At 39.0% G+C, this 17065-nt stretch overlaps 1 protein-coding gene across 2 annotated transcripts in view; it reads left to right on the top strand.

Annotated features, from left to right (window-relative positions):
- SUSD5 (sushi domain containing 5) overlaps positions 1-17065 on the top strand; it is a 68795-nt gene that overhangs the window by 25663 nt on the left and 26067 nt on the right. Inside the window, exon 4 of one of the 2 annotated variants that reach the window (XM_005545528.4) lies at positions 16875-17063. The exons of the other annotated variant lie outside the window; for it this stretch is intronic. Within the exon in view, the coding sequence (XP_005545585.1) occupies positions 16875-17063 (189 nt within the window). The remainder of the gene's footprint in view (positions 1-16874; positions 17064-17065) is intronic. 2 annotated transcript variants of the gene reach the window in all.

The raw sequence follows: 17065 nt of genomic DNA on the forward strand, positions 1-17065 counted from the left end.
CAGACAGACAAGTACTTCAATGCAAAAGACTGGAAACACCAAAATAGACCCAATATACATAAGTATATGGTAAGAATAGTGAAACTTCAAGATATAGGGAAAAGGGTGGACAGATTATTTGATAGTACTAGGCTAATTGGTTATGAATATGGGAAAATAAGGCAATGGATTATTAGATATATTTTTTTTCTTTTTTTTCTTTTTGACAGAGTCTCGCTCTGTCACCCAGGTTGGAGTGCATTGGTGTAATTTTGGCCCATCACAACCTTCACCTTCTGGGTTCAAGTGATTCTCATGGCTCAGCCTCCCAAGTAGCTGGGACTACAGGCATGCACCACCACATCTGGCTAATTTTTTATGTTTTTAGTAGAGACGGAGTTTCGCCATGTTGGTCAGGCTGATCTTGAACTCCTGACCTCAGGTGATCCACCTGCCTTGGCCTCCCAAAGTGCTGGGATTACAGGCATGAGTCACCGCACCTAGCCTGGGTTATTATATAGATATATGTAGATATCTTACTAGATTGAAAGGAAAAGATAAAGACCACAATAGAGAAGTATTTTGAAGCAATACGATTGGTCAATAAATATTCAACTCTCTTGCCAATCAAAGATATGTGCATTAGGCCGGGCAGGGTGGCTCACGCCTGTAATCCCAGCACTTTGGGAGGCCAAGGTGGGCAGATCATTTGAGGCCAGGAGTTCAAAACCAGCCTGAGCACCATGGTGAAATCCCCATCTCTACTAAAAACACACACACACACAAAAAAAGAAAAAAAAATAGCTGGGTGTGGTGGCGCATGCCTGTAGTCCTAGGTACTCAGGAGGCTGAGGCAGGAGAATTGCTTGAACCCGGGACATGGAGGTTGCAGTAAGCTGAGATAAGGCCACTGTACTCCAGTCCAAGCAATAGAGCAAGGCTCTGTCTCAAAAAAAAAAAAAATGCACATTAATATGAGAAATCACTTTGTCAGCCTGTAAAATTGTCAGAGTTTACAAAGAATGATAGCACTCAGTGTTCTGAAAGGAAATGGTCAAATTTATATGCCACTTGTAGGTATATAAATTCTTTTGGTTTTTTAGAGACAGGATCTTACTCTGTCACCAAGGATAGAATACAGTGGTTTGATCAAAGCTCACTACAGCTCCTGGACTCAACAGATCCTCCCACCTCAGCTGCCTCAGTAGCTAGGACTACAGGCACACACCACCGTGCCTGGCTATTTTTTATTTTTTAGTTGAGATGGGATCTCGCTATATTGCCCAAGCTGCTCTCAAAACTCCTGGCCTGAAGCAATCCTGCTGCCTGAGCCTCCCAAAGTGCTGGGATTACAGGAGTGAGCCACTGCACCCAGCCAGCCTGAGTGTAAATTCTTAAACACTCATATTCAGCTTGGCAGAACCTATCAGAAGCTTAAAAACTACATATTCCCTTTCATCCATCAATAGTACTTTGAGTATTTTATTCTAAGGATATTAGCATGGCTAGTACTGTAGGGGAAGGAAGCCTTTCCTACGCTGTGAGGGCTCAGTAACTGAGTCTATGAACATTGACAACAGACAGATCAATAGGAAGAAAAAAGGTGTACTGATTTATTATATGCACAGGGCATCACAGGAAAGAAAAGTGAATACCCAAAACCCAGTAAGATTTAGGAGCTTATGTACACTCTATGAAGAGGGTGGAGAGGGTACATAATAAGCTCTATGAAGAAGGTATATAAGCTCCTAAATCTTACTGGATTTTGGGTATTCACAGTGGAGTCTGATGGGCCAGGGGTGGGGGAATGTAGACAATTTAGGGGAGATTAAATGATTTTGGGGAGAGATGAATGAGCCCTCAGAAAAGTAGGTGTAACAAAGTCTGTCTAGGTCCTCTGCTGTGATAGGAGTAAATCTTCTCTGGTTAATGAAATTCCTGGGAAGGGGATTAATGACAGCTGTGTTCCTTTTGAAGGATCTGTCATTAGGCAGAAAAGGGAAGCCCAGGGAAAGCCTCTGCCTGTGTCTTCTATCCCCCATGTGCCCTCGGTTTGAAGTAATCAGCTTGCCAAACAGAGTTGCATATTTTTGGGTGGCATTTCCTGAACTCCCTCAGTATAAAGGTATGTTACAATGTTCATTATTTAGTAAGGAAGAAATGGAAACAGAGTTAGTGTCCCACCATAGGGGACCCATTATGGTAAATCCATACAAATGGAATAATATGTAGTCATTTACAATAAAATTTTAAAATACAAATATTTATTGATAAGGGGAAGATTTCACAATATAATGTTAAATTAACAAGCTACAAACCAAAATGGTTATATCGTATTACAGCATAATGCTGTGTGTATGTATTTGTGCGTATGTGTGTAAAACTGAAAGAGTAAAAACCATGTTAGAAGTATATCCCTGGAACAAAAATGATCTTTGCCAGCATTAAGAAGGCAGAAAGGGCAGACTTGATAGCTTATCTCAAAAAAACTACTAACAAGTACTAATTGGCCATTGCTTATTTATTACAAAACAGAAATGTCTTACGAATTTTTTATGTGTACCATAATTTAATAAATCTCATATACCAGAATATGAGTGACTGACGAATATTTTTGTTGGGCAGTCCTGATTTAACTAAGACTGGCTGTGGTTAAATGAGTATGTTCAGTTTTTTGAATTTGAATAGTAATTCCAATCCAGTAAATGCTATCACTATTCCACTTTTAAAATATGATTGTACTTCACTAGTAATGGTCAACTTTTCACAAAGATGGTGAATGTCATCTTAAAATCTAATGGAGATTGGTTTTACATATAGATTTATATAACTGGTTATGTGAATATGTTTAAATATTGGGGAAATTCCTTCATTGTCTCAGAACCAAGCAAGACTCACTTGTGTTTTGTATTCATTTGCATCTTAAAGGCAAGGGCTGAAGAAAAAGTAGCAATGTATACTTTATATTTTTGGTCTTAACTATGCCAATCTAATTAGAATTCCCTGTATCTAAAATGGTTCTTTTTACTTATCGAAAGGCATTTTAATGTGATTTATATGTAATATCAAATAAAGAACATTTAACACTTCTCAAAACAAAAACAGTGGTTGTCATTGATGAGGCTAAAGGAAAAATTTAATTTTTTTTCCCAAAGCTTTCTTCTCCCATTGAGATATTTTAAAGCAAATCCAGGGCATTATATCATTTCATTCTAGAATTTTTTTTTTTTTTTTTTTTTTTTTTTTTTTTTTTTTTTTTGAGAAGGAGTCTTGCTCTGTCACCCAGGCTGGAGGGCAGTAGCATGACTTCAGCTCACTGCAACCTCCGCCTCCCCGGTTCAAGTGATTCTCCTACCTCAGTCCCTGAGTAGCTGGGACTACAGGCATGTGCTGCCACATCTGCCTAATTTTTGTTTTTTTAGTAGAGACTGGGTTTCACCATATTGGTCAGGCTGGTCTTGAACTCCTGACCTCGTGATCCACCCACCTCGGCCTCCCAAAGTGCTGAGATTACAGGTGTGAGCCACAGCGCCCAGCCGGCTAGAAGATTTTTTAAACAAGTTTTTAGGAGGAGAAACTCAAGGAGTAGTATCATGTAGATTTCCATGTGTTAGTAATTGATTTAGAGTTATTGATTGATTGACACAGGGTTTATTTGCATATGAACTTGCCTACATCTTGCAAATACCATATTGCTTCCCTGGTAGAATCCCTACAAGTTGGAAATCACTATCTTAAGTTATGAAGTATCCCTTGGGAGAGGTTGTGAATAATTTTCAACCACTTAAACCTCATGCTGAATAAATTACAGATTTTTCTAAGGGGAGGTATTTTTTAAATTAACTTAGTTCATTAAGGCATAATTTACATCAGCAAAATGCACAGATCTAAAGCTGACAAGTTTTGACAAATGTATACACCTGTGTAATCAACACCCAGTCATGATATAGAACATTTCCTTCACCCCAGAAAGTTCCCTGGAGCCCTTTTCCAATAATCTTCTGCCCCTCCCTACTCCAGCAGAGCCAGAGGCCCATCTCTATTCTGATTCTTATCACCATATATAGGTTTTGCCTGTTTTTGAGGATAGGTTTTTGATCTAGAGCAGCCGTTCTCCAAGGGTCGTCCTTGTACCAGCAGTCTCAACATTACCTAGGAACTTTCAAGAAATACAAATTTTGGGGCCTCAGCTGCAGTCGGAAACTCAAAACGAAGTCCAGATGTATTTTTACAAACCTTCCAGGTGATTCTGACGCATGTTCATCTTTGAGAACCTCTGATGTAGAGGAATGTAAGAACTAACTATTCTTGGGTAGGACAATGCTGGTTGTGTGTTGTGGAGTGGGTGGGAGGGAGCTAGCAGGGGGCCCTAAAGACACATAGTTAGGTAACACCAAAAGGAAGGAGGAAAGATCAAGCATTTGTTTCAGAATTTTTACATTTTTGGCTTGCAAAGTAATAATTGAGTTTTGCAGGCTCTTCTTTAAAATTTCAAAGGTCAAGATGAAAGTCAACAATTTCTCAGAATAAAAGCATCAACTTTCATATGAGTTCTAAACTCTGTGGAAACACTGGTTATCAGAAGCTCTGATTGGCAGGCAAATGTGCCCTTTTAAATTGAAAAATGAGTGAAATAAATGTGCTTATGAATAAACATTTGTTTGATAGATGAAATCTGGTATAAAATCTTCTTTTCCTGGAAGGAAAAATAATAGATATATCTCTTGATGTTGAAATGGTTGAAACCCAGGTCTTAAATCTGTGTTCACAAACCACAATTTCTATCTACAGAATAATCGAGAAACAACATTAAGACTTAGTACACTTACGAAATGTAAGTTTCCCTAGAGAGGAGAAGAGGATCCAGGTATATAGCCGGCTGTTTTCCATAGCTCCCTTGTGAGGTTCAAAATGGGAAGATTAGTGAAAAGAACTAATTCAAGTTGCACTTGGATATGAGTGGTGTTTCTGGCATGCGCTTGGTTGTGTTAACGCATAGCACTGTTGTGCTGGAGCTTCCGAATCACACCAGCTCAGAAGTGTGTTTCCTGTCTTGAATGTTTGCAGGAAATCCAGAAACATATGGTATATGTACCTAGACTCTCAGCAGCATTATTGCGGTTTTCCTGAGCCACATTCTAGCCTGTATCGTTTTGAACATTAATTCTGAAGGAGAAGATCTCATGAGTCTGGTGGGATCTGAGTTTAGCCTGAAGTCCCTCCTTCTCTACTTCCAAAACAGTTTCCCTGTGTTCCTTAGGTAGATTTATGTGAGACTGAAAGTATTAATCAGTCCTTTCATAGTGTTTGCTGAAAAGCCTTCCAGTAGATCCTGGTAAGAAAACAGTGGGGCATCCAGCGTGAGTCATGGGCAGCTGAGGAAGGTGGAAAGTCCAAGCCTTTTGCCTTTGAGATACTAGCTGGAAGGTGGTCCAGCCTGACATAACTGAGGTGGATGACTTTGGTTCATTCTTCACCTACATGATTTTCCTCTACTCACCCTGTGGAGGGTACATCTGAATTTGTGGCAAGGGTTTCAGATGACTGCCTGTCCTGACTGGCCATATAGGTGAAATAAGCACTTGATCTCCTAGGCTCCTTGACTCAGAGAGCCAAGGTAGTTTTGGTCAAAATATGTCACTCTGTGCTGTCTTCCTGAAGTACAGCCACACACTTCATTCAAAATCTCTCTCATTTGAAAGGATATGTATAGCAATAAGTGTCTTTAAGAGAGTGCTGACGGGGTGCGGTGGGTCACACCTGTAATCCCAGGACTTTGGGAGGCCGACGCGGACAGATCATGAGGTCAAGAGATCAAGACCATCCTGGCCAACATGGTGAAACCCCGTCTCTACTAAAAATACAAAAATTAGCTGGGCATGGTGGCAGGAGAATCACTTGAACCCAGAAGGCGGAGGTTACAGTGAGCAAAGATCATGCCACTGCACTCCATCCAGCCTGGCGACAGAATGAGACTCCGTCTCAAAAAAAAAAAAAAAAAAAAAAAAAAAAGAAAGTGCTACCAAACTACAAGCTGTGAGGCCAGTCAGGGTGGCTTAAAGCACAAGTCGTATTTTTTTATTTTCATCATTTCTCAGTCTATCTTCTTTTAAGCAATATGCTTCTTAGGTAACTTGACTGCATATGGACTAAAGGAAAACAATCTGTAAAATTAGAAGAGGAAATTTGAATTTGAATTTTTTTTAATTGTGACATTACTTTGATGCAGAGTTCTTCTTCTAGAGGTTTATTCTAAAGAAATAAGATAGGTACAAAAATGTGCATGTGAGACTGTTCATTGAAGCATTGTTTATAATCGTGAAAAATTGGAATCAACGTAAATATCTAATGATTAAATAATGTGTGCTACCAAAGATTGAAGTAGATTATAGTATTAATGTGGAAAGAAGTGTAGTATTAAAAAAAAAAAAAAGACTTCTGGTTTCTGGCCCAGCATGTCAAGAGCTTAGAAGTTACTGCTCCATCATAATAAGTAAAAAACTAAACAACTGACACATCCATAGCTCTTCTTAGATCCATCAGCAAAGTGAGGTCACAGGGCAAACTGCTGTCCCTAGAATTGCAGACACAGGTGAAAACAGATAATCACAAGTTACCTAAGCAGAACAATCAGAAGAAACCAATGCCAGGGTAGGAAAACTTAAACTGTTTAATTGATGAATTGCTGGAAGCTCAGGGTGGACAAGTTTGTGAGTTAAAAACTCCAGGGGGACCCAGTCATCAAGGGGCCCCCATGCTTTTGAAAGTTTTACCTCCAGGAGCTCTATGAGGTCCTTACTGAAAATATCAGAGAAAAATCTCGTGCTTTCAACGAAGAGAGAGGAAAAATAACCATTTTAAAATACCCCAGAATATTCTGTTCTTAACAAGGCCTGTGCTCAGGAACGAAATATTTTTTCAGAGCCTAACCTACTGCGGGGAGGGAAATTCCCAACTCCAGCTCCCTGTAGCCATCCTCTCTCACCTAGATGGGAGGGGAAAAAATGAGAAGCACTGATGAAGTTCACAGTCCTGGGGCACAGGCTCACAAAAGACCAAGACCTAGTCACAGGACTCTAGAACACTTCCTCTCCCCTCCACACCTTCCCACCACATTCCCAGAGACCTGTTTACCACAGTTGCTTTTGCTCAGAACATCATGTCCACTTTTCAACAAAAATTACAAGGCATTCTAAAAGACAAAAGATACAGTTTGAAGAGACTGAAAACAAGCATCAGAACTAGACTCAGATATGGCAGGGACGTTGAATTTATCAGACCAGGAATTTAAAAATGCTACGGTGACTATGCTCAGGGCATTAATGGGAGAATTGGATGACATACAAGAACAGATGGGTAATAGAAACAGAGAGGTGGCAATTCTAAGAAAGAATCAAAAAGAAGTATGAGAAATCAAGAGCACTATAACAGAAATGAAGACTTCCTTTGATGGGCTCATCAGTAGACTGGACACAGCTGAGGAGATAATCTCTGGTTGAAGATATGGCAATAGAAACTTCCAAAAACTGAAAAACAAAGAGAAATAAAAGACAAAAAAAGAGAATAGAATATTCAAGAACTATGGGATACTAAAAAATTATAACATACACATAATGGAAGTATCAGAAGGAGAAAGAAGGAAGGAACAGAAGCAATATTTGAAACCATAATGACTAAGAACTTCCTCAAATTAACATCAGACAACCAACCACATATCCGGGGAACTCAGAGAACACCAAGTAGGATAAATACCCAAAAAACTATACCTTGGCATATCATTAAAAAACACAAAACAATTAAAGATAAATTTAAAATCTTGAAAGAATCTAGAGGGAAAAAAAACTACCTTATCTACAGAGGAGCGAAAGTAAGAATTATTTGCAATTTCACCTCTGAAACCATGAAAGAAAGAAGAGAGTGTAAGGCCAGGCGTGGTGGCTCAAGCCTTTAATCCTAGCACTTTGGGAGGCTGAGGTGGGCAGATCACCTGGGGCAAGAGTTCGAGACCAGCCTGGCCAACATGGTGAAACGCCATCTCTACTAAAAATACAAAAAAATTACCTGGGTGTGGTGACGCATGCCTGTAGTCCCAGCTACTCAGGAGACTGATGCAGGAGAATTGCTTGAACCCGGGAGGTGGAGGTTGCAATGAGCTGAGATCACGCCCCTGCACTCCAGCCTAGGAGACAGAGCGAGACTCCATCTCCCAAAAAAAAAAAAAAAAAAAGGTAGTAAAATATTTAAAGTGTTAAGAGGAAGAAAACTCCACCAACCTAAAATTGTATGCCCTAAGAAATCGTCCTTCAAAAGTGAAAGAGAAATAAAGACTTTCTCAAACAAAAAATGAGAGAATTTGTTGCCAGTAGACCTGTCTTGCAAGAAATGTTAAAAGAAGTTCTTTAGGAAGCAGGGAAATTATATAGGTCAGAAACTCAGACCTATGTAAATAAAGGAAGAACATCAGAGAATAAATAAGTGAAGGTAAAGTAAAAACTTATTTTTTTATATTCTTAATGATCAGAGAGATAATAGCAGCAATTCAGTAGTGAACTGAATGACAGCAATGATACGGGGACAGGTGGGAGGAATTAGGCATATTTTGTTATTATAAGGTACTTGCAGTACCTGTGAAGTGTAGTATAGTGTTATTTGAAAGTGAAGTTGGACTTGCAAATGTATATTGCAACCACCAGGGCAACAACTAAAAAAGATAAAAAAATAAAAAGTAAAGGTATAATTGATATGCTAAGAAAGGAAAGAAAATGGAATTATATAAAATGCTCAATTAAAACCATAAAAGACTTAAAAAACGGAAGACAAAAATAGAAACAGAAAATAGGGTAACAGATAGAAAACAATAACAATTATAGTGGTTATCCAATTATATCAATGATGACTTTAAACATCAATGGTCTAGATACACTAATTAAAAGACAGGTATTATAACAGTGCATTAAAAAACAAGACCCAACTATATGTTGTCTATAAGAAACCCACTATAAGTATAAAGACACATATAGATAAAAAGTAAAGGGGGTTGGGCACGGTGGCTCACGCCTGTAATCCCAGCACTTCGGGAGGCCAAGGCAGGTGGATCACGAGGTCAGGAGATCGAGACCATTCTGGCTAACACGGTGAAATCCCATCTCTACTAAAAAAAAAAGTACAAAAAATTAGCCAAGCATGGTGGCGGGCACCTGTAGTCCCAGCTACTCAGGAGGCTGAGGCAGGAGAATGGTGTGAACCCAGGAGGCGGAGCTTGCAGTGAGCCAAGATCATGCCACTGCACTCTAGCCTGGGCAACAGAGCGAGACTCCTTCTCAAAAAAAAAAAAAAAAAAGGAAAGGGATGGAGAAAGATATACCATGCTAACACTAATCAAAGTAAAGTGGGAGTAGCTATACTAGTTTTAGACAGAGCAGACTTTAGATCAAGAAAAGTTATCAGAGATAAAGAGAAGAATTACGTAATGGTAAAAAGGGCAATATTCTAAGAAGACATAACCATCTTTAATGTATATGTGCCTAACAACAGGATACCAAAATACATGAGGAAAAACTGATAGAACTACAAGGAGAAATAGATGAATCCACTGTTGTAGTTGGAGATTTAAACACACTTATGTCAGAAATGGACAGATCTGGCAGGCAGATCAGCAATCACATAGTTGAACTTGACAGCCCCATTAGTTAAGTAGATATAATTGACATATTTAGACCACTTCATCCAACGACAGCTGATTACACATTCTTCTCAGGCTCATATGGAACATTTGCTATGATCGACCACATCCTGGGCCATAAAACACAAATTAACAAATTTTAAAGAATAGGAATATGACATCTGCTCTCAGACCACGGTGGAATTAAGGTAGAAAACAATAACCGAACAATAGCTGGAAAATCCCAAAGTCCTTGGAGATTGAACAACACATTTTTAAATAATGCGTGGGTCAAAGAAGATATCTCAAGAGAATTTTAAAATATTTTTAACCACATGAGAATGAAAATACTTTTCAAAAGTTGTGAGAAGCAGTGCTTAGAGGCAAACTTATAGCAGTGAATACATATATTAGAAAAAAAGAAAAATCTAAAATCAGTAATCTTAGCCTCCACTTTAGAAAACTCAAAAAAGAAGAGCAAGTTATATCTAAATTAAACAAAAGAAAAAAATACAGTATTCATTGCCTAACAGCAGGGATACATTCTGAGAAATGCATTGTAGATGATTTTGTCATTGTGTGAACATCATAGAGTGCACTTACACAAACCTAGACAGTATAGCCTACTGTGCACCTAGGCAATGGTACAGCCTATTGTTCCTTGGCTATAAACCTGTAAGTGTGTTACTGTACCGAATACTGTAGGCAGTTGTAACACAATAGTAGATATTTGTGTATCTAAACAGAAAATGTACAGTAAAAAATATAGTGTAAAAGGTAAAACAAACAAAAAAAATGGGCCAGGCACAGTAACTCATGCCTGTGATCCCAGCACTTTGGGAAGCCTAGAGGGAGGATCATTTGAGCCCAAGAGTTTGAGACCAGCCTGGGCAACATAAGGAGCTCCCGTCTTTCCAACGGGGGAAAATATATCTAGGCCGGGTGGCATATGCTCTTGGTCTCAGCTACACAGGAAGATTGCTTGAGAGTCCAAGAGTTCAGGGCTGCAGTAAGACACGATCATGTCACTGCATTCCAGCCTGGGCAACAGAGTGAGATTTTATCTCAAATCTCCCCACCCCCAAAACAAAAACCAAACAAATGCAAGAAAAAAAACAAAAGATGAAAATGATACATCTATATGGGGCACTTACCACGCATGGTGCTTGCAGCACTGGATGTTGCCATGGGTGAGTCAGTGAATGAATGGTCAGTGCATGTGAAGGCCTAGGACATTACTGTATACTACTGCAGACTTTATAAACGCTGTACACTTAGACTACACTAAATTTATGAAAATATTTTTTCATCAGTAATAAATTAGCTTTAGTTTACTGTAACTTTTTTACTTTATAATTTTTAATTTTTTAAAACTTGACTTTTTTGTAATAACAGAGCTTAAAACAAAAACACATTGTACAATTGTACAAACATATTTTCTTTATATACTTAGTCTATAAGATTTTTATTTTTTTAATTTATGATTATTATTATGATTATTATTTTTATTATTTACTGGGTGTGCTGGCTCATGCCTGCAACCCCAGCACTTTGGGAGGCCTGAGGCAGGAGGATCTCTTGAGGCCAGGAGTTAAAGAACAACCTGGGCAACATAGTAAGACCCCATGTCTACAAAAAGAAAAAATTTTTTTTGAGGCAAAGTCTTGCTCCATCACTGAGGCAACCTCAGCTCATTGCAACCTCTGCCTCCTGGGTTCAAGCTATTCTTAGCCTCCTGAGTAAGTGAGATTACAGGCATGCACCACCACGCCCGGATAATTTTTTTTGTATTTTTATTATAAAAAGTTATTTTAAGGTTTCACCATGTTGGCCAGGCTGGTCTTTGACTCCTGACCTTAAGTGATCCATCTGCTTTGGCCTCCCAAAGTGTTGAGATTACAGGTGTGAGCCACTGCGCCTGGCCAAAAAGAATTTTTTTAATTAGCTGGGCACAGTTGCATGTGCCTATAGTCCCAGCTACTCAGGAAACTGGGGCAAGAGGATCACTTGAGCCCAGGAGTTCAAGGTTACAGTGAGCCGTGATCATGCCACTGCACTCCAACCTGAGTGACAGAGCAAGACCATGTCTCAAAAAAAATTTTTTTTAACTTTTTAAACTTTATTGTTAAAAACTAAGACACAAACATGCACATTAGCCTAGGCTTACACAGGGTTAGGATCACCATCATCACTGTTTGACACCTTCACATCTTGTCCCAGTAGAAAGTCTTCAGGGGCAGTAACACACATGGAGCTGTCATCTCCTATTATAACAATGCCTTCTCTGGAATATCTCTTGAAGGACCTGCCTGAGGCTGCTTTAGTTAACTTTTTAGAAATAAGTAGTAGTACACTCTAAAATAATGACTAAAGTATAGAATAGTAAATATGTAAACCAGTAACATAGTCATTTAGTATCATTATTATTTTGTACTGTACATAATTTTATGTGCTATCTTTTATACAGTTGGCAGTGCAATAGGTTTGTTTACACTGGCATCACCACAAACACATAAATAATACATTGCTCTATGGTTTTACAATGGCTACATCATTAGGTGTTAAAAATTTTTCGGCTCCATTATAATCTTACGAGACTACCCTCATATATTCAGTTCCTCCTTGACCAAAATGTCGTTATGTGGCGCATGACTGTAATAAAAATTAGAAATCAGTAAAATTACAAACATAAAATCAATAAAATCAATGGAACAAAAATTTGGTTTTTTGAAAGCATAACCGTTTTGAAACTGATAAGCCTCTAGCCAGACTATAAGAGAAGATGCAAATTACTAATATTGAAAATGAAACCCCAAAGCAAGCTGTAAAACCTAGAAATATTATTCTAACTTTCTCCCACCTTTCTGTGTAGCACCTAGCCAGAAAGAAATAACTTGACCTACCTTTTGGTAATAGGTCATAAGACCTATTTTCCAGAGGAGTTCTGCCTGTATCTCGGAGAAAAGAATGCTACACAGAGAGGCCAACAAGAAGCCCAACAAACAAACCTGGCTGGGTTTCCCCCTTTAGTATATTACCATTTGATCATACACCTTTTGTCCAATCACATTTCTACACAGCTGTCCATTCTTCATTGAATCTAAACATAAAAATCAGTTTTCCCTGGTTCTTTGGGTATTTATTTCTGAAGGCTCAGAGGTCACATAAAACTTTGATTAAACAATTAGTTATGCTTTTTAAAAAAAATTAGAGGGGACATCATTACAGATCCTATGGACATTAAGAGGAAAGTAAAGGAGTATTATGAACAACTCTATGCCCACAAATTTGATAACCTAGATTAAATCGTCCATTACAGAGAAGAAATGGACAATCTGAACAGGCCTATAGCTATTAAATAAATAAACTGAATCAATAACTAATCACCTTCCAAAGAAAGCACCAAGCCCAGAGGGTTCACTAGTGGATTCTGCCAAACATTTAAGGCAGAAATTATGCCAATTCTCTACAATCTTTTCCAGAAGTTAGCAGAAGAAATACTTTCTAAACCGTTCTATGAGGCTAGTATTACCCTGACACCAAAACCAAAGACATTACAAAAAAAAACTACAGACTGGGCCAGGCATAGTGGCTCACACCTGTAATCCCAGCACTTTGGGAGGCTGAGGCAGGCAAGTCACGAGATCGAGACCATCGTGGCTAACACGGTGAAACCCTGTCTCTACTAAAAATACAAAACCTAGCCGGGCGTGATGGCAGGCGCCAGTAGTCCCAGCTACTTGGGAGGCTGAGGCAGAGAAATGGCATGAACCCGGGAGCTGGAGCTTGGAGTGAGTTGAGATCGTGCCACTGCACTCCAGCCTAGGTGACAGAGGAGACTCTGTCTCAAAAACAAACAAACAAACAAAAAAACAAACTACAGACCAATGTATCTCACGAACATAGATGCAAATATCTTCAACAAAATATTAGCAACTAAAATTCAACAATGTACACAAAGATGTGTACACCAAAACCAAGTGGTATTTATCCCAGGTGTGCAAGGCTAGTCTTCAAAATTAATATGGTCCATCACATCAAGAGGCTATGGAAGAAAAATCACATAATTATATTGATAGAGGCAGAAAAAGCATTTGACAAAATCCAACACCCATTCATGATAAAAACTCCTAACAAATCAGGAATAGAGGGGAACTTCTTCAACTCAATAGAGAACATCTAAAAACAAAAACAAAAACAAAAAAACTACAGCTAAAATCATGATTAAGGGTGAGAAATTTGAGGCTTTCTTGCTAAGATCAGAAACAAGGCAATCTGTCTCTTTTCACCACTGCTTTTTGGCATTGTACTGGGAATCCCAGCTCATACAATAAAACAAGAAAAGAAAATATAGATTGCAAAGGAACAACTGAAACTGTATTTGTCTGCAGATAACATAATTGTCTATATAGAAAATCTGAAAGAATCAACAAAAAAAACCTGGAACTAATAAGGAGTTATAGTAACAAACCTGCACATTCTGCACATGTATTCCAGAACTTAAAGTATAATTTTTTTTTAAAAGAAGCAATTATAGCAGGATTGCAGGATACAAGGTTAATGTACAAAAGTTAATCACTTTCTTGTGGACCAGCAATTAAATAGTGAAATTTTAAATTAAAAACACATTACCGGTTGGGTGCAGTGGCTCATGCCTATAATCCCAAGACTTTAGGAGGCCAAGGTGGGAGGATCACTTAAACCCAGGAAGTCAAGGCTGCACAGAGAGCCATGATCGCACCACTGCACTCTAGCCTGGGCGACAGAGTGAGACCCTATCTCAAAAAAACAAAAAAGTCAAAAACACCACGTTACCATTTATATTAGCACCCCAAGAAAAAATGAAATTCTTAGGTGTAAATCTAACAAATTATGTGCAAGATCTATATATCTAGATGAAGAAAACTGTAAAACGCTGATGAAATATATCAAAGAAGAACTAAATAAATGGAGAAATAGTCTATGTTCATGGATTGTGAAATGTCCGTTTTTCCCAACTTGATCTATAGATTGACACATCCCAATAAAAATCCCAGCAAGTTACTTTTACGGATATTAACCCATTTACGCCTCGTGTTCCATTGTTGGAATGCTAAGCTTGTGGCAGTTATTTATATCCTACTGCTCCAGGTCATTGCCAAGGTCTGATTTTTCACACAAAAAAATTTGCGACCTCTGGCATAAACGGGTTAACAAACAAAGTCTGTAGTTTATGTGGAGAGGTAATAGACCCAGAATAACCAACTAAATATTGAAGAAGAAAAACAAAGTCAAAGGGCTGAACCTGTTGGACTTGAAGACGTCTATAAAGCTACAGCAATCAAGATAGTGTGTTATTGGTAAAAGAGCTGAGAAATATCAAGGGATCAGAGTAGAGAGCCCAGAAATAGACCCACATAAATACAATTGATTGATCTTTGACTAAGGAGAAAAGGCAATATAATGAAGCAAAGATAGTCTCTTTTACATAACTGCTGGAACAATTGGACATCCGCATACAAAAACCATTACCTAGACACAGACCTTACACCCTTCACAAAAATTAACTCGAGAGGGACCATAGACCTAAATGTAAAACCCAAAACTGTAAGACTGCTAGAAGTTATCATAGGAGAAAACCTAAATGACCTTGGGTATGGCAATGGCTTCTTAGACTAAAGGCAAGATGCATGAAAGAAACAGTTGATAAGCTGGGATTCATTACAAGTTAAAACTTCTGGTCTGTAAAAGACAATGTCTAGAGAATAAGATGGGTCACAGACTTGGGAAAATATTTGCAATCCAGAACACAAACCAACAAATGCTAGCAAGGATGTGGAGCAACAGGAACACTCATTCATTGCTGGCGGGAATGCAAAATGGTACAGCCATTTTGGAAGACAGTTTGACAGTTCTTACAAAACTAAACATACTCTTCCCATACAATCCAGCAGTCATGCTCTTTGGTATTTACCCAAATGAACCAGAAACTAACGTTCACACAAAAACCTGTAAATGGATGTGTATAGCAGCTTTATTCATAGTTGCCAAAACTCGGAAGCAACCAAGATGTACTTCAGTAGGTGAATAGATAAATAAACTGTGATACTTCCAGATAATGGAATATATTCAGTGCTAAAAAGAAATGAGCTCTCAAGCCATAAGAAGACATGGGGGAGCTTTCATTGCATGTTACTAAGTTGTAGAAGCCAATCTGAAAAGGCTACATACTATGATGCCAACTATGTGAATTCTGGAAAAGGCAAACTACGGAGACAGCAAAAGGATCAACTGTTGCAATCTTTAGGGAGGAGGAAGGTATAAATAAGCAGAGCACAGAGGACTTTGGGGCAGTGAAACTATTCTGTATGGTACAATAATGGTGGACACGTGTCATTGTGCATTTGTCAAAGCCCATAGAATGTACAAGACCAAGGTTACCATAACCACTCAACGTTATGGACTTTGGGTGATAATGAGGTATCAGTGGAGTTTCATCAGTTGTCACAAATGGACCGCGCTGGTGCAGAATACTAATAGTGGGAGAAGTTGTGTGTGTGGAAGGGTCGGGGGTATGGGGAGCTCTCTGTACTGTCTGCTCAGCTTTGATGTGAACCTAAAAAATAGTTTATCAACTTTTTTAAAGCAGGGTACTCAGTAATGCATATGATATAAATCCCATTTATGTTTAACAAACAGAAATATGTATGTATTTATATATGTGTGTGTATATATATATTTGTATATACAGGGTGTGTGAGTGTGTGCATGCGTGTATGTCACTTTTATATTTACCAAACTGATGACGTTGTTGCCGTTGGTGTTGAGGTTGTGAGCAGGGTGGTGGGGGGAAGGTACCCTCTGCTGTGCTCTGTAGTCTGTACCATTTAGCCTTTGTCAGAGTTCCTATTCACTTATCGAAATATGGCAAAAGGGAGCTTGCTGCTAGGTATGTATCTCCAGACACTCCTTTCAAGGAGACATCAGAAGGTAACATTGTTTGGCAGCTTAAAAATGCAAAGTTGTAGCACTTTCTGTCGCATTTATTCATGCAACAATTATTTTTGAGTGCCTCTTCTATTCCAGGCATTCTGCCAGGCCTTGGAGTTGCCAAGGTGACCAAGAAACAGCCCCTGTGATCACAGTTGAGGGTGCGGTGGGCGGCAGGGGAGAGCTGTGTTTTAAGTCTGTTTTCTCACAGGCTGAAAAAGTTCCGCACAGTTTGGAAAAGCTGACTGTGATTCCTTCTCCTCAGAGAAGCCGTGTGGAGACCCGCCTTCGTTCCCACACACCATCCTGCAGGGCCGCACCGGCTTGGAGATGGGGGATGAACTGCTGTACGTGTGCGCCCCAGGCCACATCACGGGCCACCGGGAGACCGCCTTCACCTTGCTATGTAACAGCTGTGGGGAGTGGTACGGCCTGGTGCAGGCCTGCGGGAAAGGT

Source organism: Macaca fascicularis, chromosome 2 (assembly GCF_037993035.2).
Source record: "Macaca fascicularis isolate 582-1 chromosome 2, T2T-MFA8v1.1".
NCBI classification, from domain to species: domain Eukaryota; kingdom Metazoa; phylum Chordata; class Mammalia; order Primates; family Cercopithecidae; genus Macaca; species Macaca fascicularis.